At 35.1% G+C, this 24,791-nt stretch overlaps 1 protein-coding gene across 4 annotated transcripts in view; it reads right to left on the reverse strand.

Annotated features, from left to right (window-relative positions):
• Positions 1-24,791, reverse strand: part of TBC1D32 (TBC1 domain family member 32) — a 203,767-nt gene that overhangs the window by 158,641 nt on the left and 20,335 nt on the right. For 3 of the 4 annotated variants that reach the window (XM_086707708.1, XM_086707705.1, XM_086707706.1), the window contains 7 exons: positions 12,783-12,851; positions 10,433-10,558; positions 7,548-7,626; positions 7,319-7,422; positions 7,165-7,226; positions 6,428-6,572; positions 3,454-3,513 (listed from right to left, as the gene is read on the reverse strand). In XM_086707708.1, the coding sequence (XP_086563834.1) occupies positions 3,454-3,513; positions 6,428-6,572; positions 7,165-7,226; positions 7,319-7,422; positions 7,548-7,626; positions 10,433-10,558; positions 12,783-12,851 (645 nt within the window). The remainder of the gene's footprint in view (positions 1-3,453; positions 3,514-6,427; positions 6,573-7,164; positions 7,227-7,318; positions 7,423-7,547; positions 7,627-10,432; positions 10,559-12,782; positions 12,852-24,791) is intronic. The other variant, XM_086707707.1, reaches the window with a different exon arrangement.

A 24,791-nucleotide genomic window follows, 5' to 3' on the forward strand; every position in this document is an offset into this window, starting at 1 on the left:
GAGTATTCATTGCTAAATTATTTGTTATCTTAAGATTTATGACATAAGTCTTCATAGAAAGTAGCTTTTGTTTTGCAGGGGCACCATTTGGTAAATATTTATGCTATTAACCAGCTTATTCTTCTGTGTTTGCTTTACTTTTGTTATTTACACAGTCTTAACTCCTGTTTTATTTTGGTTTATCTTGCATCTACTGAATATACAAAAGACTGTTCCATAGAGAACAGAAGGAGGGATAGTCTAAGAAGTCTCTAATCCAGTGAATCAAATCCAAGCCAGCCCTGAGATTCCTGGCTACCAGCAACAAATTCATGCAAAAGCAACTAGTCAAATTGCCTTGGGAATCCTACAAAAATTTCAAAAGGATACTCCAACTTGTCAATTCATGTAACTGGTCGTATATAGTTCTCACTAGCTTCTGCTTTATCAGAACCCGAGACATCATTCATAAACTTTTGGGCAAAAGTGCGTTTCATGTTTGTCTAAATTTAAGCTTCAACCTTCTTCTGATAGAACTCCTACTTCCTGGATGAATTTATTCTTACAATCCTAGCTCTTACACAGACCCTGGTAAACAGGAACAACCAAAAATGACTTACAACAATACCAGTATGAGTAATTTCTGACATGACAAAATAAATACTTCAGAGCAGCTCTAAAATAGGAGACAAAAGAGCAAAACCTAGTCAGTTTCCTCAGCTGATAACTCAAAATATAATCTCCAAGATTGTCTTTCAAAAAGGCTGTTTAGTTCGCTTCCATTCAAACCTTCAGAAATCCATCCTCCCAGCGCCCATCCCTACCCAGCTTTATCTTCACCACCCACTTCTGTTCCTTTCCCTTTCCCCTTGCTTCTTAAATATTGCACCTTTTATTATTTAGAAAAGGGTAACAAAACAAAAAAAAAAAAACATGTTCAGGAGAGAAAACAAACACATTATATAATATCCCCTTTAAACTGAAGCAGAAAGCAAATTTATAGTAGGAAAAATTTATACAAAATTTATACAAATTTATAGTAGAAAATTTAAACAATAGTCTTGTTTAAGAGTCTAGTTTAAGAGTCAAATTGAGGGTATAAAGAATGATTTTCCTAAACTCCAGGAAAACAAAAATTTGCTGTAAAATTCAGGATTTTATTTGATACTTATTATCCTGTACTATCAAACACATACCAGCCTTAATTGCTAAACCGTAAGATGGATGGAGGTTAAAAAACAGGGTACATGAAAAACCCAGGGAGAATTTAAATAACCTGTCAATATTTTTTAAATGACTTTGAGAGAGCAAGAAAAAAAGGAAATACACTACATAAAGCCATTTCAAAAGCTATGCACTTCAGGGTAGACTGGACAAAGAATGAAGATATTAAAAATAAAAGATTAAATATTTGTGCTGATAGACCAAATGTTTTTCAACCAGTTCGTGACTTTACAATGCTATGGAAATAAAGTTCTCAATTTTCTCAGCTCTTAAAAATCAACAGCACATACATAAATTGTGTTGTCTAATACTACCTACTAAAAATTTCATAAACGTCATAAATATAGAATAGAATAGAATTACATCAAGTGGCCTCTAACCATGTATTAGTTCTAAATTACAATTAAAGTTAAAAATACCCAGCTTCTCGGGTTCCTGAAATTCATTCCAAGTTTTCAGTAGCCACATATATCTAGTGGCCACTCTACTGGACAATGCAGATATTCCACTGTTGTAGAAAATGTTATCAGAGTGCACAGAGGAGAAGCTAAAGGAAATGCTTTAGCAGGACATCGTGCTAAGCAGGCTGCTGTGACTCAAGTCCTCACGCAAGGAACTCTTACAAAGCAAAAGGAAAATGCATGGAGTCGTCTTAAAGTTTCCACTGTAGACGTCCAAAATCTGATCCTCAATTCTGAAAAGTGGAGATAGATCTTGTATCCATTTTCCCCAAGGTTTCCTTTCAAAAGTTGGGCCATGTTTGCTTGAAAACTTACACACACACACACACACACACACACACACACACACACACACACACAGTCTTTACATATTTTGTAGGTTCAGGAAAGTTTTTAAGAGAATATGAGGTTTAAGTCAGAATCTCATGCAAGTTTGACCAATTATGTACAAAAAAATACTTGATTCAGTTGATAAAATACGTAAGTTGTTTATAATAAAGTAACTATTTTCAGACTAAAAATTGATTATGGTATAATTAACTCTTAAAAATCTGTTCCTTATTTGAAAAGTTAATCTATAAGAAACATTTGCAATATTTCCACCCAAGCCCCTATGACAGCAACAATGAGTTATAGGGAGAGGGGAATCATTGGGTTTTCCCCCTTTCTCTATTTTAACAAGATCAGTTTGTGTTCATATGGCAACAAATTTTCATTTAAAATGGGAATGGGAGGGAAAGGAGACGTGGAAGGATTTTATTTCAAGTCATTAAACATTTTTAAACACTTATTACCTCTACAAATAAACTCATTCTATTCAACATCCCTCTCTCTCCCTTCTGAAACTCAATTCTCTTGATTCTCAAACACAAAACAAGTTTTCTTTTTTCATTTTATGCTCTACTGCATTCACCCAGAAATTCACAACTCTAGGACCATTTCCCTTCTCCTGACTTTTAAACTCAAGATTCTAACTACATAAATCATATTTATCATTTCAAAGTCCTATTAGAACTTTTAAAGTATTTTAATAAATTTCACATTTCATGTTTGTTATTAGACTTGATTTATTTTCAAAGTCTTTACACATTATTCCACTGATAGCAATAAATGTGGAACATTTTGCTAATATATTTTATAGTTTTAGTTTTTATTTGATGTAACTTGAATTAATTTTTGTAAATGCAAAAGCACATATCATTCTGAGTTTTTAATACAACTTTCAGTCCAGAGCATGGGTATATTTTATAGAACTAACTCCTCTACAAATACCTGACCTGAATTAAGTCACAATACTTAAAAACAGGGCTTGTTTCAACTTGTTTGTTAGCATCCCAATTTACGACGTAATTATGTATTTCCTAAACGTTATCCTATTACTCAATTCTATACTTTTATCCTTTTATATGTCACAAAATGGTAGTTTAAAAAAAATCACATAAAAGAGGAATTGTTTCAGGGTGCCAGGGTGGCTCATTTGGCTAAGCATCCAACTCTTGATTTCAGCTCAGGTCATGATCTCATGGTTCATGGGTTCGAGCCCCGTGTCACGCTATGCACGGACAGCATGGAGCCTGCTTGGGATTCTCTCTCCCTCTGTCTCTGGCCCTCCCCAGCTCACACACACATGCATGCTCTCTCTCGTAATAAACAAACATTTATAAAAAGGGGGGGGGGAATTATTTCATCATCCAAGATAAATTATCAATCAACTTTGCACATTCAACTTATTACATCATGTATCTTTTTGTGATATTATTTCTCAACATAAGGACAGAAACAGACTTACCAAAGATTTATATTTCTTTTCAAGAAGTCTTAGTACTGCAGTTCTGCTATAATATGCATGCTAAAATTAGGAGAAAATGATATTTAATATTCAAGCTATACCACTCAAAGTCTATTTTTCCCGAATCATTTCCAATAACATGAATTACCAATAACAGTTTGAAATTATTGTAATCAGTACAAAATAGGTTTTTCTATGTACAATGGATTATGAGCATAGCAATTACCAGAATGCAAATGGTATGAAAAGAACCGTAGATCATTTATTGACAGACAAGTAGAAAAATATTCTATCCCTCAACTGCAACCAGTTTCCATGTTGTTACTTTAAAACCATTATCAACACACATATCAGAAGGAAAGGAAAGACACAAAAGCCGGGGTGAGGAAGATCACAACCGTCACAATGAAGGATACTGTACTATCTACATATGCAGAAATTTGCCAAGCTTGAAATGCTCTGAAGCAATAGTATCTTAATCACTTTCTGCCAATCATGTATTTTAAATAATTCAAAGTGCCAAAAAAATAATTATCTCCTTAGAACTAAATATAGTGGGATTAAAACATACTTTTTATGCTTTCCACAAAGGGGAGAATATAAATGTTATTAAATTATATTAAATATAAATTATATTTTTTAAAATTTATTGTCAAGTTAGCTAACATACAGTGTATACAGTGTGCTCTCGGTTTTGGGGTTAGATTCCTGTGATTCATCCCTTACGTACAACACCCAGTGCTCATCCCAACAAGTGTCCTCATCAATGCCCATCACCCATTTCCTCCCTCCCCCACCCCCGCAATCAACCCTCAGTGTGTTCTCCACATTCAAGAGTCTCTTATGATTCGCCTCCCTCTCTGTTTGAAATTATTTTTTCCCCTTCCCTTCCCCCACTGTCTTCTGTTAAGTTTCTCAAGTTCCACATATGAGTGAAAACATATCTTTCTCGGGGCGCCTGGGTGGCGCAGTCGGTTAAGCGTCCGACTTCAGCCAGGTCACGATCTCGCGGTCCGTGAGTTCGAGCCCCGCGTCAGGCTCTGGGCTGATGGCTCAGAGCCTGGAGCCTGTTTCCGATTCTGTGTCTCCCTCTCTCTCTGCCCCTCCCCCGTTCATGCTCTGTCTCTCTCTGTCCCAAAAATAAATAAACGTTTGAAAAAAAAAAATTTAAAAAAAAAAAAAATAAAAAAAATAAAAAAAAAATAAAAAAAAAAAAAACATATCTTTCTCTGACTGAATTATTTCACTTAGCTTAATACTATCCAGTTCCATCCACGTTGTTGCAAATGACAGGATTTCATTTTTTCTCATTGGCAAGTAGTATTCCATCATATATATAAACCAAATCTTCTCTATCCACTCATTAGTTGATGGACATTTGGGCTCTTTTCATAATTTGGCTATTGTTGAAAGCACTGCTATAAACATTGGGATACATGTGCCCCTATGAATCAGCACTCCTACTTTTGACTATGTTCTGAAAAGAAATCCTCATAGTGCATCCCTTAGACCAGAGTCACTACACTACATTCCCAGGCCAAGTTCAGCTGCCACCTGATTTGGTATATAAAGTTTTATTGGAATAGTTACATCCATTCATTTATATATTGTCTAAGGATGCTTTGGGGTTACGACAGAATTGAATAGGTGCAGGGACAGTACAGTCCACAAAACCAAAAATTTATTGTCTGTCCCTTTAGAAAGTCTGCCAACCTCTGACTTAGATGAGTGTAGGATAATGTAATGAATTTTCATTAATACTAGAACACAGGAGCTAATTTTTATATATATATATAATTTTCTGTTGGTTAGTGTTTCTGTGATCTGCTGCATACTCTTGAGAATCAAGTACTGACAATAAAATATGTTAAGTGAAAAAATGTATTAACAGAATAAGATTTGTTAAAGATCTAAACCAATAAATTTAAAAGTGTATATAATGTAACTACATAAACCAAAATCTTAATAGTTATCCCTGTGTTGTAGAAATTCAAATGTGCTTTTACATATTTTGTATACTTTCTATAATAAAGGCATAATTTGATAACTAAAAATTAAGAATAAAGTGTCAGATGTAAGGCATAAAGGGTTCAAGTTAATTAAATTGAGCAAACACTTATCAAACACATACTTTATAAGCCAGGTAAGGGCTAAGCTCTGTACAGAACTGTTTGGGTTAATTGCATTATACAGTTTACGTAACAAAAGGCAAAACAAAAATAAAAATAAGCCATCAACTAAGTAATGTGCCAACTGTATGGAGCAGTAAATAAACACGTTGCTCCTCGTCATGGCAAGTCACGGCCCCATCCCTTTCCCTTCGCCACAGCAACAAATACACAATGCCTGGCAGACAAACTTAGAGGGACAAAGATGTGAGAATAATAAGCCAACACTGCTGCAGCTACTGCCAGACAGACAACTCATCCCACAGCAGATGAGGGAGGTAACAGTATAAGGATCTTTAAAATTAATTTCAGTTCCAGAATAGTGATGAGCTCCACTGGAAATCACCAGCATTCAGGCATTAAACATTCTCCAAATTGCAGGTTCAGGAGGAAGCAAATGAAAGGAGGTATGTCTGAAAACATCCTAAGTCAGAGAAAAATGAACAGTGAACTCATGTTCTACCACATCTGCTTAAAAAATCTGAAGTTTTTAGACTAAAAAAAGAACAGATTTTAGATAGGTCATTCAGGTTAAGAGAGTCAAATGAATTATCATTTAAAATCCTATTTTGGCTCTGTCACTTACTAGGTAAACAATCTTAAATTACTTCTCCATATTTCAGTTGCCACATCTGTAAAATGGGGTAGTAATACCATATATCTCACAAATTGTTATAAGAGTTAAGTGAGTTAACATGTAAAAGTGATTAGAACTCTTATAAATAGTAAAAACTGGAATGTTAGTTATTCTTTGACACAATACAGCAATGCACTAAAAAGTAGACAAATATTCCATTTTTCCTTACCATCCACTTTTTGAACCACACAGCTTTGGTATCAACCAATGCAAAAAAGTAGATTGGATCCAAAATCTTTTGTGAGACAAGATGGCCCTGATCATGTTTAACGGATAATAAGGACAAAGTATTCTCCACAATCTCTTCCATATACCTTAAAGTTTGGGAATAAAACAGTTTTAGAAAAAAAAACAAATGCTATTACACACACACACACACACACACACACACACACACAGAGTGATATATTTTCTATTTATGGAATAATAAAGTGAAAATTTTTAGAAAAAAACTTTTTTTTATGTTTTAGCAAATGGGATTCACACCCAATTTTTTTCCTATTTTTTAAAAAAACTTTTGTTTCTACTTCAACACTGGCTCTCCAAACTTAACTTTCCTTTTTAGACTCAACAGTTGGCTCTTACAACCTTATTAAAACTTTTAGAACTGAAAGGAAAAACTTTAAAGAACACTTAAGGAACTTGTCCAAAGTAGCAGACTAATAAAAGAATTGGAAACAAGGCTACAACATCCTCATTCAGATTTTTTGTAATAAATAAATGGTATAAAATGGTATTTGCAAAGAGCCATTCATATAGCTAAGCACAAAATATGAAAAGCTAAACTTTATTAATCCCTCCCCAATTACATAAGTCAATTAAGACTGTCTCTATTCTTTCTCCTTGTAATGCACAAGGGACAGTAACACTCCTATATTTCATATTGACATAAATTAGGGGACTTACTTTTCTGGGTGACGAATCCAGAAAGATGGAGCCTCTTTCTGATATTCATTTAGAAGACGAACCTGAAAAGCAGTATGTAACAATTCTCAAAAAATTAGAATTCTTAAATACAGAACTATTTAAACAAAAATAAAAGCATAGAGCAAGTGAATACCTTTTTAAGTAAGCAGATCACATTAGGATTACTTATATCTATACCAGTTGACAGAGTAGGAATATGATTTTCTCTAGAAAGAAAGTATAACTTCAAATATTTAGCTGAAAAGAAAAATTAAAAACATATTACATCATTCATTTGCAGTGTTTTCTGAAAAGTTATTTCCTATCCACTTTATTAAGCACAAATAAAGGAAAATGCCTTTTAAAAAATCTAATAAACATACCTAAGCTTGTATAAATTTCCTTGGTCATATGTAATGGTGAAAGAGTAAATGTCTGTGCATAGAATTTTAAAATCCGGTCCTATGAAAATGAAAAGATTTGTATCAGAGATTCTTATAATAAAATGGAGATGAAAAAAACACTTTTCACACAGCGAAAAACTTAGAAAATAAATAGAAACCTTTCAGAAATCTGAGTAGGAATGTACCTTTAAGTAAAAGCACAATCTTATGTTGGTCAGTATAAAGTAAAATACATGGATGGAGAAAGAGTGAGGTTTGATAGAGTAAGGTACAATGTTCAGACAACAGCAGGAGTACTAAGTGGTTAAAAACAACAACAACAACAATCACAACAACAACCATTCTCCTTTCCAAATCCAACATTTGCTGGTTTTTTTTTTTTTTTTAATTGCTTACATGGGTAGTTTCAGTAATTAGACATTTAGGACTCCGATATTTTGCCTACCTCCAAGAAAAGTATTATTTAACACATTTTCAAAATATACATTATTAGAACTCAAAGTAGAAATTATCACAAGGTAAATGAATTAGTATATGTGCTGCCGAAGCGAGCACAAGGTAAATGAATTAAATGATAATAGATGTAGCTAGAAAAGTACTTGGCCCTAGTAGGTACTTTAAAATAATAGCTATCATTTTAATTATGCCAACTTTAATACTGTGATGAAATTAATCCTAATAGTGAAATTCAATGTCCCATTATATAAAAACATAAAATTTCCTCAAGTGTTCTAGTCTGGGGGTGGGAGGGATGGAGGGGAATGACCTTGCCTATATCAAATGTTAGGATAATTTACTTTTTTAAAAAAAAGGTTACCCAAATGACTAAAGTCTCTAATAACCCAAAGGAATTCCTACTGAACACAGGATATTAAATACTTTGGAAAGTTTATTTTTATAATTGCAGCAACTGATAAGTATCTGTCACACTTTTAAAACACTATAGGCTTCACTAAATTACATGGAAGAGTCCTTTAGAGTAGGAAATGAAGAAATAGAATCAAAGAATCCAATCAAGAGTTTGGATCAAGCATAAATTCAAAATGAAAAGAATGCCATGCCTTACTTTCTACTCCAAAATGACTGGTTCTATTACCATCTCCCCTCTATAACAACTTCTTCCAATATTAAGTATCGACAACACTCTTGTGAATAATCTGTAATAGCTAAACAAAACCACTTATATTGACCCATTAGGATATTCATGGTTTATAAAAATTATTATGTAATTTTTTAAATAATTAAAGGATATTTGCCTGACCACTATTCTTTGTTAAGAAAAAATACACAGAAATTAACAATTTCCTTTTAGAAAGCCTTGAAATGTTAAAAGTGACCCTGAAAAGTCTTTTTCCCTTCCGAAGTTCTTGGATCATTGAGTTTTTACAGAAGTCTGCATCATCTAGTGTCAGTAAAGCTGAATTACATCTGGGTATTAGGTAATTGGAACACATTTTCCCCCCTTATAAAAATCAACAAACCACTTCTGTTTCCAAACCACTCCTGTTTACCAGTATAATTATATCTTCATTGATGGAAGAGTATGATTTTCAACAGATAAATGTATTGAGCTTTTTTTTTTTTTTTTTAATAACTGCTTACTGTCCCACTCCTCTAGTAGAATGTAAGTTCTATGAAGGCGGAGACTAATGTCTTGGTCAGTGTGTTTCCAGCATCTAGATTAGAATGCTGCACATTGTTGGTAATCAATACGTATCTGTTGAACAGCTAGTACATTTTAACCCTCATGCTAATATCTTTAATTTTGTACAAAACACATAATTTTAAAGCAAAATTTTTCTTCACTGATACATCAATTAAGAAAAAGACCCTCTAAACCTACTTTGCATTTAAATGTGATATGGGATATAGCCAGATTTTTTAAGATTTTATTATTTTTTTAAGTAATCTCTACACCCAGTGTGGGCCTCGAACTTACCACCCCAAGATCAAGAGTTGCATGCTGTACTGACTTAGCCAGCCAGGTGCCCCTAGCAGAATTTTTTAAGTCACATTATCGATATTACCAATAGAACTATACTTTTTAATATGATCTTACTCATGTAATAGCATTTCTGAGAAGTTATAGGAGAATCATTTTTTACATTCAATCATTTCTCTGACTTCATAATTTTATAATTTTTGGAATTTTCTATATTTGCTTTATGATTCATCTCAATTGTCTTCTAAACTTGGCTTTAGTTTTCTTTTCTTTTTAAGCAATTAAGCAATCTCTAAATAAACACTTAAATCCATAAGAAAAATGCTTATGATTCAGTTAGAATAAATTCTGATCATTTTAAATGCAAATTTTCATATGTCATCAATTCTTTCAAAAATGCTTTAAATAATCTTTTAAAATATTTTTCTTAACTCAAAAACAAGACACAAATTGGATATCCCTTTATAAGATAAAACAAAATGCACAAGGTACCTGTATTATTATTTGGCAGTGAAATGTGACAGTGATCATTCTAATCATAAAAGAGTTAAGTCAATGCTTTAAAGAAAATCTTCACAACTCAAAAGCTGGAATTGAAATTCTATAAGTATTAGAGCTACTATTAAAATAATAATTCCATTTGCTTACAGAATGGTGGGAAAACAAATTTTTAAAAGATCATTTCTACAGGGAGCACCCAGATAGGTGGCTTAGTCAGTTAAGCGCCTGACTTTGGCTCAGGTCATGATCTCTGTGATTTGTGAGTTCAGGCCCACATGGAACTGCCAGTGCAGAGGCTGCTTGGGATTCTCTCCCTCCCTCTCTCTCGCTGCACCTCTCCCACTTGCACACACTCGCACTCTTTCTCTCTCAATATAAATAAACTTTAAAAATGTATATGTTTCTATAAGCATTTCCTTACACTAAACACAGGATCAGGATCTGAAAGAGACATTGTCAGTTTTTCACAGAGAGTGGTCCAATTTTCACAATTCAGTACATCAGATGGAGGAGCTGAACATAACATTTGCAAGGCTTCATATCTCACCTATAATTTAAAAGACTTTTATTAATACCCAGCCACTGGAACACTACCAATACTCCAAATATTAAACATCGAAAAGCAGTCTTATCTAGATAATTGTTTTAAAGAGCCAACTACTGAAAATCAAAGGTTCTTTTACAAAACAATTTTGAGAACTGATTTTTTTAAACTAAGTGTTAAACAGAAAAAAAATAGGTTGTTAATTTTATATAAAGCAAAAATTAAAACATAACTGTGTGAGATTCTAGGTCCTATATCTAAGTGAATGAAGAATGGTGGCCGAATCTGAATCATCAGGGCAAGGTTTTCCAATGGCCTTGTTCCACAGACTTCCCTTACTAAAGTAGACACGCATAGGTGGTCCTATAATTTGGGGGCCTTAATTTAAAAATAGCCTAATATGCCCCTAGTGAAGCATCCCCATTCCAGAATATAGGAACAATTCTCACAAAACAATTTGGACTAGTTTTTGATGCTATACCACATTTTCCGACCTTCAAACCACTGAGATAGAAAGCAATGTGATGCAAAACTGAATTTCTGTATTGTCACAAAAAGCTTACTTCTTAATCATTCTTCTCAAAAATGAATCAGAATTCCTTCAAAACAGTATGACCCAAAGGACAACAGTGGAAAATAGCCCTTCTCCAATCAGAAATGGAACATGGCTTCTGCCCCACCACTCTCCAATTAGTGAATAATAACTCACTGATTCCAACCCATTCCTCAAAATCTGGTTCTTTCCCCTGCTGAAATAAGTGAAATCTAGTGGTTTAAAAAAGGGGAAGAGGGAGGGGCAGGAGGGAGCAGTAGGGGCCAAGCTTAGGAAACCAGACCCTTTAAATCAGGGTATCAAGTTTTACGTGAAAAAGACAGAATATACACGCACTTAAAAGTGTCTATATATTCATATGAAAGAACTCCTAAATACAACTGTATTTGTAATAGGGATTGGGGGACTTAGGAATGATTTCAGAAACTTTAATTTCTCCTTTTCAGTTAATTTTTAGGACAAAATCCCATTAAGAATTTACTACTAGGGGCACCTGGGTGACTCAGTCGGTTGAGCATCCGACTTCGGCTCAGGTCATGATCTCATGGTCTGTGAGTTCGAGCCCTGCGTCAGGCTCCGTGCTGACAGCTCAGAGCCTGGAGCCTGCTTTGGATTCTATGTCTCCCTCTCACTCTGCCCCTCCCCTGCTCATGTTCTGTCTCTCTCTCTCTGTCAAAAATACACAAACATTTAAAAAAAATTTTTTTAAAGAACTTACTACTAGCAGAAGCATAATAAATTTTTCTGAACAAGTATAAATTTCCAAGTAATCCACTTAAACTGAAGACAATAAGATGTTATAGAAAAGTCGAGACTCATTTCTAATATCTTTTGAAACATTTACTAGGAATCTAGAAAATAAACCAGAAGGTGAAATTCTAAAAATTATTATGTGATTAAAAAAAAAACATCAGTGGGAGTAAATCCTAACTATTCATTTAGTTTAATATGAAAAGTTGACTATTTTCTATTTCATACTGACTTAACAAAATAATACTTGATAAATAGTAATTTATATAGTCTTAAAATATAAACAGGCACAATTCAATAGAACTGCTTCTTTAAAATCCCTTTTCCGGGGCGCCTGGGTGGCTCAGTTGGTTGAGTGTCTGACTTCGGCTCAGGTCATGATCTCATGGTCCGTGGGTTTGAGCCCCATGTAGGGCTCTGTGCTGACAGCTCAGAGCCTAGAGCTTGCTTCCAATTCTGTCTCTCCCTCTCCCTGCCCCTCCCCCACTTTCAGTCTCCCTCTCTCTCTCAAAAACTAAACATTAAAATCCTTTTTCTAATCAATGAACACGTGTGAAAGTTGCTCACATTTTCTAGAAGTAGAAGGAACATTAAATGAAGATAGTTTTTCCTCAAAGAAATCACTAAAATATTACACACAAAGCAACAGTGAAAGAACAATTTGGGGGACAACCACTTATAACTTTATCCCTTCAAAACTGAAACTAGATGTAAAAATTTCCTCCTACAAACCATGAAAATTCTCTGAGAGCCTCCCTTACTCTGTGACCTCTTATTTCAAGACTGGAAAGTCTAGCAGGGTTATCAGTCTAGGAGCATCAAGATAATAAATGCCTATCTTCAAGAGAAACAGTCTAGCTGAGACTGAATATATTATATATATTATATATCTGACTAAACTTGATAGCTACCCTTTAAACTTACCTCTTTAGGTTGCCCAGGCTCCAACTGGTCTAAAATCAATTGTAGTTTTCCTTGACAAAATTTGTAACTCTGTAACACAATTGACAAAACATTCATTTAGTAGACTTTTAGAAGTACTGCTATAAATTATTTTTTAATATAACTCCAAGCACAAAATGCATTCTGAGCAAGGAAAGGGGGTGATCTATTCTGACTTGGCAGAAAACTTGGAATTTGTTTCCCAAGGCATTTAAATGGGAACTGAATGTCTCAGGAGAACAGCGTACTACACATATCTGAAAATTATTATTTGCTGAGCAACTTCAATGTGTAGAACATAAGATTCAAAAGATGTAAAGCCAAGATATTTTGTGCCCAGAAATGTGAAATGAATTAAACAGTAAGACAAAACAAGAAGGCACTGCTAGTACCCTAGGCATAGCTACAATGCTACTTGAATATTTTGGTTCCTTTGCTTTCCTGTACTTTTCTTAAGCCTTTCTCCAGGCCTCCTTTTTGGTGAAAAATTCCTGAGGTAAAAGTCTCCATCTAGAAAAAAGTTTATAATAGACCATAAGCTATGTTGGAAAAGGAAAGGGTCTTTTTCTTGATGAAGGCAGTTTAAATATGACTAATACCTAAAATAATCATCTAAAAATAAAACTGCCATTAAAATAATAGCTGTCATTTATTATCTTTTATGTAACAAGCCCTATATGATATAAATTCACAATGACTGAAACAGGAGAAATATGAAAACCAAGGTTGAATAACTTTTCCAAGTCACAAAGTTATCAGAACTCAGATTCCCATCCACATTTTTGCTATCTATACTCTTTCTCTTCCAGTTAAGTACATCATGATGACTCAAATTTTTATCAGTTACTTCATCTCCAAAGTTATATATAATTATCCTTTCAACATTTCCACTTGAATGTCTAATAGGCATCTCAAACTTAACATGTCCAAGAGTATTTTATTCCAAACCTGCTCCTTCCTGAAACTTCTCCATCCTCCTAAATGACGTTACCCTCCATCCAGATTTTGTACTTAGATCAAAACTAGGAGTCGGGGCACCTGGGTGGTTCAGTGGGTTGAGCATCCGACTCTTGATTTTGGCTCAGGTCATGATCCCAGAGCCGTGGGATCATGCCCCGCATAGGGCTCTACACTTAGTGTGGAGCCTGCTGAAGATTCTCTCTCTTTCCCTCTGTCTCCCTCTGCCCCTCTCCCCAACTCATGTTCAGGCTCTTTCTATACAATTAAAAAAAAAAATGTATGTTAAAAATAGGAATCAATCTTGGCTCTTCACTTTCTCACTTCCTATATCCAATATTATTAAGTTCCAAAAGATCATCCCCAAGTTTCACAAACCTTAACTCCAACTACCCCACACCACTTCCCTGCTAAAACCTTAAACCAAAGCACCATCGACTCTAGCCTAGACCACTTCAGTTCAACCTAACCAGTCTCCTTGCTTTGACTCATCCCATCCTACGCCACACCACCATCCATTCTCCAGCAAGTCAGATGGAGCTTTTCAAAGTTATAAATCAAATCCATTAATTTCCCTTACTTCAACCTCACAAAAAGACCTCTCACATTATTCAGAATATAGGGAACTTACTTACATGATCTGGGCCCCTGATTCTTTAATACACGGTCATACAATTCTTCCCTCTGCCAGTCAGGTTCAGTCTCACTGGCCTTTTTTCTCCATTTCTGGAAGATGCCATCCATGCTCACTTTAGCCTAAGAACCTTTGCCATTGCCATTCCTCCTGCTGGGCAACACTCTTCCTCCAGAATTCTTCATGTCTGCCCTATTATGGCTTAGAATTTGGTCTTTTTTCACTATAGCATCCCCAATACCTGAATCAGTGCCTCATAGGCCCTCAATATACATTAGTTTAATACATAAATGACTCCAAAGTGAGTCTTCCCACAATGCTACATGGTCCCTAACAACACAGGGTACATAACCACTTTATAAAAAAAAAAAAAAAAAAAAACATAACAGACCAATACTTCATTTCTTAAAGAGGCTCAGGTTTTGCTGAGTTTTCTTCCTTTCTAAAAGTATATAGTTCAACTGTGAAGAACTCTGATACATGCTACTTTTTAAAAGCACTATATATTAAATCTTTAACTTTGAATTTTTGTATTACAATTAAAATACTAAAATTTATGAATAATGACCAATGACAAACATAAGTATATGAATGTAGCAGTCTTGAAATGAAAAAAAGATAACATAGAATATCTAAAATAGTATATATATAAGCGTAAGTGCTAATATGCATTTGTGATACATAATGCATATATGTACTTTCAGCAGTATATATACACATGCGTATAAGTGTCTAAAATGTATGTAACATATATGTGTATATACATACTCATTCTACTCTATTGCTAGAAAAACTTCCCCCCCCCTTTACCTAGTCCTTTTGCCTCTCTTATAAACTTTATTTCTTCTGTCTACTTCCATCATGACTTTTACCAGATCATTATCTATGTCTAAAATGCTGTCCAGCTTACTAAAAAGAACTACAGTTTCAAGGACATGAATCTTAATTGGATAGATGAAGTTTCAAATCCCAGCTCAAACTAGTTATATGACTCTGGAGTCTTTAACCCCATCCTCATTTTTCACATCTACCTCCCAGCATCACTGTAAGAATTAAATGGGAAAATTGTAAAGTCTTTTGCTTTATTGTTATAAAATTTTTAACTGCAAAGTAAATTTCCTGTTTCTCAAGAAATTTTTTTTGAAAAATTTTTAATGTTTATTTATTTTTGAGAGACAGAGCACAAGCAGGGAAGGGGCAGAGAGAGTGGGAGACACAGAATCCAAAGCAGGCCCCAGGCCCTGAGCTGTCCACACAGAACCTGATGCAGGGCTCGAACCCACGAACTGTGAGATCGTGACCGAAGTCAGATGCTTAACCATGGAGTCCCCCAGGCGCCCCTCTCAGGAAATTTTCTACGAAAAAATATAAAATAACTGACTCTACCTACCAACTACCTATTCAAGATCAAAAAATCTAAAGATATATTTCATTGATTTCCATAGATTCCCATTCTAATCTAGTCTCTTTTTCAATATAGAGGCATGCTCTACAACAACCCTGATAAATGGGGAGCCAGACATTTTTTGAACATTCTCAACTACAGTGAGTTCATATTTGGGGAAGCAACCAATATTATGTCAAAGTAGCAGTCAAAAAGGGTAATTACATAGACCTTAACAAAATTCACTTACTTAAATGCTCTCCATGACAAAGCCTTTGTTTCTAATCTTCTGTGCAATACTCCAAACAAGCAACCCTTACTCTCTGAAAATGGTTTTGCCTTTTATTTAACAAAATGATTAAGGCTAATCAACATGATGATCCCTCAAATTACCTCCTCTTTCCCCCAATATTATTCTGTGGTGAGTTAGCCAAATTAAAAGATCTTTTCTTAGCCCTCATGATAGACTTCCCTCTAGCCTTCATTGCAGCTAATTACCATCACTTCCACCTTGAAATTCACCCCCCTCCTTAAATTCCCTCTAGCCTCCATTACAGCTAGTTACCATCACTTCCACCTTGAAATTCACCCCACCCCCACCCCCGCAAGTTCCTACCCAGTGCATTGTGGTTTGGCACCTTCTTGTATGACCCACCTTTTGGTTTCTCCTGGCCCTCTGAAACTGTGTTTCCTAGGGTCTCGCCTATTTTAGGTGGCTTCCATAGGAATTAAACAGAGATGACTCATTCTGTGTTATCCCCAACTTTTCTTGAATCCTGCATTTTCAACACTTGTTACACCATTGAGATACCTTACTGGTACTTGAAATTCAAAATCTTTAAAAATAAATAAAAGTGAACTTCCATATTCTTCTCCACACCTAAACCTCCTTTCTAATCCCAGGCATGGTTTATGACACCCCATGGTCTTGTAGCCACTTTGGCTTGAAATCATAGCTAGACTTTTGACTCTATACCCACTCTGCACTACCCTCCTGCCCAAAACCCACTCTGCACTACCCTCCTGCCCAAGTTTAATAATCCTATGTCTGTAATTCTCACATCAGTCACTATTTATTCCTACAAAGCCTCCTCAGTTCAGGCCTTCTTCAGCTTTCTTACCCACTCATGCCCTTCTGCACATAACTCAAGTAAATCTCCCGAACACATTTTTCTGTTCAGAAACTTAAAATGATTTCCTTTTACTTGCAAAACAATCCAGTTTATCCTTTGAATGCATTCATTTATTCCTTAAATATTTATTTGGCATCTACTATGTTTCAGATACCTATTATGTACCAGGCACTTGAATTTTATAGCTAGGAGCAATAATTAAGATCTAATCCTTGCTCCATAATTTGGCCTTAACCTACCCTTTCCATTTACTCCTCACAAACTCTTTGTTCAAACTCTTCACATAAACTACAGGTTCCCCAATATGCCATTCTTTGTTGATTGAGAGCTTTTGTCCATTCCCTTGTCTAACACACTTTCCTCTATTGCTCTGATATTCTTAGTTACAAGGATTCTTCTTTAGATTTCCTAAGACACATTATTTCTACCTTACAACTCTGTTATTTGTGTACATATCCTCTTCATCTCAAGTAAGCTCCTTGAAGACATAATGTGTATATAATTAATCTTTTCACTTTTGCAGTGCCTATTACAAAACATTACACAAAGTATATGCTCAATATATATTTGTTGGGCTGAAGTCCCTCAATTCTACCATACTTGCCTTTTCTCCCAGGTGATAATACAAATGTAAAAAGCACAGACTTGGTGCACCTGGCTGACTCAAAGGGTGGCGTGTGCAACTCTCGATCCTGGGGTTGTGGGTTCAAGCCCCGCATTGAGTGTAGAGATTGCTTAGAAATAATAAAATCTTGGGGCACCTGGGTGGCTTAACTGGTTAAGCATCTGGCTCTTTGATTCAGCACAGGTCATGATCTCATGATTCATGAGTTTGAGCCCTAAGTCGGGCTCAGTACTAACAGCTCAAAGCCTGCTTAGGATCATTTCTCTCCCCTCTCTGCCCCTCTCCCACTCATTCTCTCCCCCCTCCCCTTTCTTTCTCAAAATAAATAAATTTAAAAAGAAATAAAACAAAAAAATAAAATCTTTTTTAAAAAAGAAAAAAAGCATAGCCTTTAATAGTTATTTGATTGGAGCTGCCTCATCAATCTATTTACTACCCCTTTATCACTTAATTATGAATTCTGTTAATTATCTTAAATATAGTACATACTGGGGCACCTAGGTGGCTCAGTCAGTTAAGCGTCCAACTTCAGCTCAGGTCATGATCTCACAGTTTGTGGGTTCAAGCCCCAAGTCCGGCTCTGTGCTGACAGCTCAGAGCCTGGAACCTGCTCCAGATCTGTGTCTCCCTCTCTCTTTCTGTCCTTCCCTGCTTGCACTCTGTCTCTGTCTCTCTCAAAAATAAACATTTAAAAATTTTTGGAAAAAAAAGAAAAAAACCATAGTATATACTACTCTTTAAAAATGTTATTTAAGCAATGAAAACTTTTGTTACACCAGACATCAGAATGAGCCTAATATTTGCCTTAAAGGTTACCCTTTTGTTTTTTTAAGGTAGCTGTGTGTTATTGTGCATCAATGAATGAACATCAATTGTGATAGCAACCAACTAATAACTTTGTTAACTAGAGCAAAGTAGATAGTGTGTCCCATTTAATACCAATTTGTTAAGATTTTTCAGCTGTTCTAGATATTTCTTAGATTGAAAATTCCTGGGGTGACTAGTATCAGCCCACTTGATTTGTAGAGCAACATATCTGTTGGCAATATCAATATAGGTACTTCCTATAGGAAGTTTCTTCCCCAACATATATACATATGTTAAAGCATAAGCTACACAAATCATTTCTAGCGCATTCTAAGGAGAAAGATTGATTGAAGAAATAAGATTGATAATCTAAGATTTGGTCCTCTGTATAATCATATAGATCCTAATTAAAGGTATTTATATGCTAAAATAAGATTGGGATAGATTTCTTTCAATTGAAATTTATTAAAGATTGCAAAAATTAATCATTCTGTAATTTTTTTGGTAACAGTTATAATTAATTACAACATATACTAAAGAATATTCACATTATTCAATGACTACACTTAAATAAAATCAAACTACCCTCAAAATTAATGTACCCTAGAAGTCTCCAAATGTTTGGCTTGTAAACTGTATAAACCATTAAAATACAAGCAAAGACAGACAACATTACTGTGGTCTGAACAATATAACTATTGGAAATAAGAAATATATAACTATCAAACCTAATGATATTTCAGGCTTTAATATGTCTAAATGCACAATTTCTCTATTTTTAATTTTAAAAATCACCCAATGATGATAAACAGGACAACAGCAAACATTTAGTTCTTATGCCAGGTTGTGTTGAAAATGCTTTACATACATTAAGTCCATAAAGCAACCTATAAGGTAGGTTCTATTACTATCTCCGCTGTAACAGATAAGAAAACCAAGGCACCGAGAGAAGAAACCAAGGTCCACAATTCATCGATGGCAGAGCAAAACTTTATTTCAGACTGGTTTGTCTCCAAGATTCAGAATGACTTAGTTTCCTGTAGAATAGCTTTTTCAAATTTTACTGCTTCTAAAATTTTTTAAATTATGAGCCTGCCTTTCATTATGCCTTAAATACGGAACAAAGTTACTAATTCAAAACAAAAGCAATGCTTTAAAAACATTTTCAAATGAAAAATGTTCCTTAATTTCCTATGTCTTATGGTTTAACAAAAACAGCTTTCACTTTAAAAGTGCTGCCATTGAGAGGTAATAAAATCTATTAATATTTTAAAGTATAAAGAAACTTTAGATATTCATCAAGAAGATACTTAGCACTGCTAATCAAAGAAATTAGTTTTTCTGGTGTCAGACTGTCTCAAGAGATGACTATTAGGCAAGCATGCAAGGTCACACCTGTACCTACCCAAACCTCCCCAGCAATCCACCTGCCTCCAGCCTAAAATGAAGCAGCTGCATTATCAATGCTACCATCTTCCTGTTCTCTAGTTTCAGCTACCTTTCCCTTTCATTTCTGCTTTTAAGACTTTAGGCTCCTTTTTCTGCTTATAAAACAAGAATAATCAAAATCTTATGAATTGAGGGCAACTAGAGATGGAAGAACTTGTGAAGTGCAGTTTGGGCTGTGTATTTCCTCCTGTTCTCTGGCTGATGTTGCTGAAAAAGAGGAGTCTTACAAGACTCCGTAGCATGAAATCCTCAAAAGCAGAATTCCTCACCAAAAAGAGCACTGTAAAAGCTTTGAAGACTTTAGGAGAGGCCAGAAAATGGGTTGAACTGAAAATACTCTAAGGTTTGAGAAGTCCGGATAAAACATACATTAGGGTCCTTGAAAGCAAATACTCTCAAAGACAGAAGAGAGACCATCCACCCAGTAAAGGGAAAAAGCTACACAAAAAATCTTACTGGAAAAATTCAAAGCCTAGCACAAGATGGAGTTCAGACTGTTCCCAGGAGGTGGTTCAAGCCAAAGTTGAAGGAATAGTATCTCCTTTTCTATGAATTAAAAAACAGGGAAGATCAGCCCTGGCCTTTGTGTGAGAGGTGAAGACAGGTGAACTAGCAGGGATAGAGGCCCTAATACAGTAGTTTCCTATTGCCGCTTTAAAAATTGCCATAATCTTAGGGACTCAAAAGAACAATGCATTTATTATCTTACAGTTCTGGAGGTCACAAATCTAAAACACATCAGCAGGGTTGTGTTGCTTCTGGAGGCTCTGGGGCAGAATTCATTTCCTTACCTTTTCCAGCCTCTAAAGATTGCCTGAAGTTTTCCTTAGCTCATAGGCTTCCTTCTATCCTCAAAGCCAACAACCGCCTTACTCCAGCGTCTATTTCATTCCACACAGTACCTTCCCTGACTCTGACCCTCCTGAGGCTCTCCTATACAGATGGCTGTGATTGATTATATTTGACTCTCCTTGATGAGGATAGTCTTCCCAGCTGAAGATCCTTAATTTAATCACATTAACAAAGACCCTTGGGCCATGTAAGCTAATATATTCACAGGTTTGGGGGATTCAGACATGGATATCTTCAAGGGGTCCTTTAAACTGCCTACCATAGATACCAAGGATGGGTTTCAAACATAGCCTGTCTTGAAAGCAAATAAACGGTAAATGCCTTAAATAGGTTCACATTATGCAAGGGCAACAGGTTAATCCTATCCTAAACTCACCTCCTCCACAAAGTGTACACCTTGGGGTTCCTTTGGAACATAATTAAATAGTTTGCACACTATAAAACAGCAAAATGCCTGTGCTGTACCACACTGAATATGGTTAAGAAAGAAGAAAACAAAACAACTGCAATAGAAAAGGACATGACTTTTAAAAGCTTAATGTATAATAGAGGTAATCCTCTTCCTTCCCAGCTGTAGAAAATGACCCAGAAAAGCTCAATTAGAAACCATACAGGACCACAACTGAGACACTGTCTATTTTAGTATGTCTCTGAATGGCATCCACTTCAGCACATCCTTTAAGACATGAAAGCTAACATATATAGAGCAGCAGCAACAGTTCTAAGGACTTGATACACATTAACTCTGTTAACAGTCTCAACAACCATATGAGGTTAAGTGGTATTATCCTTCCCATTTTACAAATGAATAACACTATGGCACAGGGAAGTTAAGACATTTGTCCAGGGTCACACAGCTAGTAAGTGGCGGAACCAAGATTTGAACTCAAGCAGTCTCCAGGTAGTATAAGCATGGAACAAAGACTTTACAGGGTGAGAAACCAGGCTTAAATTCACAGTTCACTCCTAACTAGCAATATGAGTTTGGGCAAATTACTTACCTATAACCTTGCCTTTTTTTCCTGTAAAGTTGACTAGTAACACCTATAGTAAAGACAAAGTCAAGTACAGGGACCAATATATGGCAAAAATCTCAATAACAGACAGCTAGTATTATTATTTCTATCTTTCCAACATTACCTTGCTTCTTTCAAGGTTTTCATTACCTTACTTTTTTCAAGGTTTAATCACAATACCAAATCTTTTCAGTGCTCTGTTCAAAATTATAATAAAAACCAATCTCTCAATTTTTTAACATTCTCAAACATACATTAATAGTGTCCAAGGCCAACCATGTCCAAAGATTTTCAATAATAGGTCAGAAATCCATATATAACCAGGCTGCAATTTTAAAAATAATAACAATGAAATAAAGCCTACTCTGTTCGCAAACTAGAAATTTTCTACTAGTATCAAAACAGCATGGGAATGCAAGCTGGTGCAGCCACTCTGGAAAACAGTACAGAGGTTCCTCAAAAAACTAAAAATAGAACTACCCTACGACCCAGCAATTGCACTACTAGGCATCTATCCGAGGGATACAGGTGTGCTGTTTCAAAGGGACACATGCACCCCCATGTTTATAGCAGCACTATGCACTATCAACAATAGTCAAAGTATGGAAAGAGCCCAAATGTCCATCAATGGGTGAATGGATAAAAATATGTGGTATATATATATATATATATATATATATATATATATATACACACACACACATATATATACACAATGGAGTATTACTCAGCAATCAAAAAGAATGAAATCTTGACATTTGCAACTACATGGATGGAACTGGAGGGTATTATGCTAAGTGAAATTAGTCAGAGAAAGACAAATATCATATGACTTCACTCACATGAAAACTTTAAGAGACAAAACAGATGACCATAAGGCAAGGGAAACAAAAATAATATAAAAACAGGGAGGGGGACAAAACAGAAGAGACTTATAAATATGGAGAACAAACTGAGGGTTACTGGAGGGGATGTAGGAGGGGGGATGGGCTAAATGGGTAAGGGGCAGTAAGGAATCTACTCCTGAAATCATTGTTGCACTATATGCTAACTAATTTGGATGTAAGTTAAAAAAAAAATAAAATGAAATTATCAAATGAAAAAACAAACAAAAAACCAACAGCAGCATCAGAATTGTTTACTCAATGTTATTCACAGAACAATTCAGATTTTTCTAAGTCCAGAGCAAATAATTTATCAATTTGGAAAGCATTATTACCAACATCAGTATTTATTGGAATGAATGACTGATATATCTTCGGACACCTTTTCAACCCTGAACATATTAATTCAGCCTCTCTTTAGTAATTTACACGTAAGAGAGTCTCCTTTCACTAAGCAAAAGCATACCCACACATCTCCTAGAGTTCTGCCAAACTAAAAGAGCTGTCAGGGTAGTTGTGGCATTCATATCTTTTTTCCAAAAGTCCAGGGATCCCATGCCTTGTTGGTGGACACAGTTCACTTTCAACTCAATTAGAGCTTTCTGAAATAAAGTCATACTCATGGGGCAAACACTTGAAAATGCAGTTATACCCTGTGGACATCCCAAAAGAAGCCATATAAACTTAAAGTCTGATTTGTTCCCAAGAATAAAACCTGAACAAAATAAAAAACAAGAACATCTTTAGAAAGTATGACCCCATTTCTACCAAAGCTTTGAATTTCTTCAAAAACCTACGATTCTAGGACTGGAAATAATTTAGTCTGGACACCTGGATTTCTTAGAACAAATTAAAGATATTCCATTTTATTTTTCTTTCATTGTTCAATTCCAATGTAAACAGATGGTTCATCAAATCAGTAAGAAAGTATGATCCTGTGAGCCCCCAGAGTCCTAAAGTTGGGTTTTCCTATGCTTTTTAATTCCAGAAAGTCCTCGATCTGAAGAAGCAGTTCCATAAACCTACTGAAATAAAACAAAACTAAAATCCCTATAACCCAGTTTCTTCCAAAGAGTCCGTCAACAAGGAAATATTAAGGGCTACAATGTGAAGAAAATTCATAATCTTTGCCATTTCCTCCATCATATCAAGAAAACAAACTCGAGGGGCACCTGGGTGGCTCAGTCCATTAAACGTCCGACATTGGCTCAGGTCATGATCTCACAGTTCGTGGGTTTGAGCCTTGTGCATCAGGCTGTGGTGCACTGATAGGTCAGAGCCTGGGGCCTGCTTCGAATTCTGTGTCCCCCTCTCTCTCTGCCTCTCCCCAACTTGTGCTCTCTCTGTCTCAAAAATAAGTAAATAAACTTAAAAAACTAATTAATTAATTAAAAATCTTTAAAAATAAAGAAATCAAACTTGACTTGTAAAATTCAAAACTTAGCACAATCTCTCCTTAGCAGAGCAACTTTTAAGTTCTGCCTTAACTAATTCCAAACATTTTTCCTTCATAAGTGCAGTCTCAACTGTGACCAATATACATACTTTTTCACATTTCACCCCAACTCCCCAAATCCCTTTTTGGCATATAGTTATTAGGATCTGTTATAGCTATATCCCAACATTAGCACTAATTAGGTGAAAATGTTTCATTAGAAATATCAGGTAGGATTCACAGAAAGGTCAGACCGACTCTATCTGGCCTGAAAGTTTTTGTGGGGAAGTTCATGGTACATGCATAAGGCTTTATTCTAACTAGTTTCCTTTGTCTTCTATTACGTCTAGTCTAACCAGTGGCCTTTCTGCTAGCTTTGCTCTAGCCAAGTGACAAGGATTCCAATAACCTGGAAAGAGAAAATGTAAAACCTCAAATCTCTTGATGCCAAAAAGAAGCTCATGTTTTAAAACTAACAATTTAGAGCAACTTTCATCTCAGAAGATAAGGGAAATGTTTTATCTCTATATCGTATCTATAATGTAGTTAAACTTCGATTAATAAAAATCAATTGGGAATAAGATGTTTTGTTTAAACCTTAAGCAGATCTTTCAAGTGTTATTTTTTTAATCCAAAATCAATTAGTTTATTTCCATACCTCATTAAGATTTGTCTTAGATATAATGTAATCAATCACTGAACATATAATTCTAGATGTTATTTCATGTACTAATCTTCAAGGTTAGATAAATATATTTTTAAGATTTTTAAGATTTTTAAGATTAATTATTTAAGATTAGATAAATCTTAAAACT

This window comes from Puma concolor, chromosome B2 (genome assembly GCF_028749965.1).
Source record: "Puma concolor isolate L17-30 chromosome B2, mPumCon1.1.hap2, whole genome shotgun sequence".
In the NCBI taxonomy this organism is placed as follows: domain Eukaryota; kingdom Metazoa; phylum Chordata; class Mammalia; order Carnivora; family Felidae; genus Puma; species Puma concolor.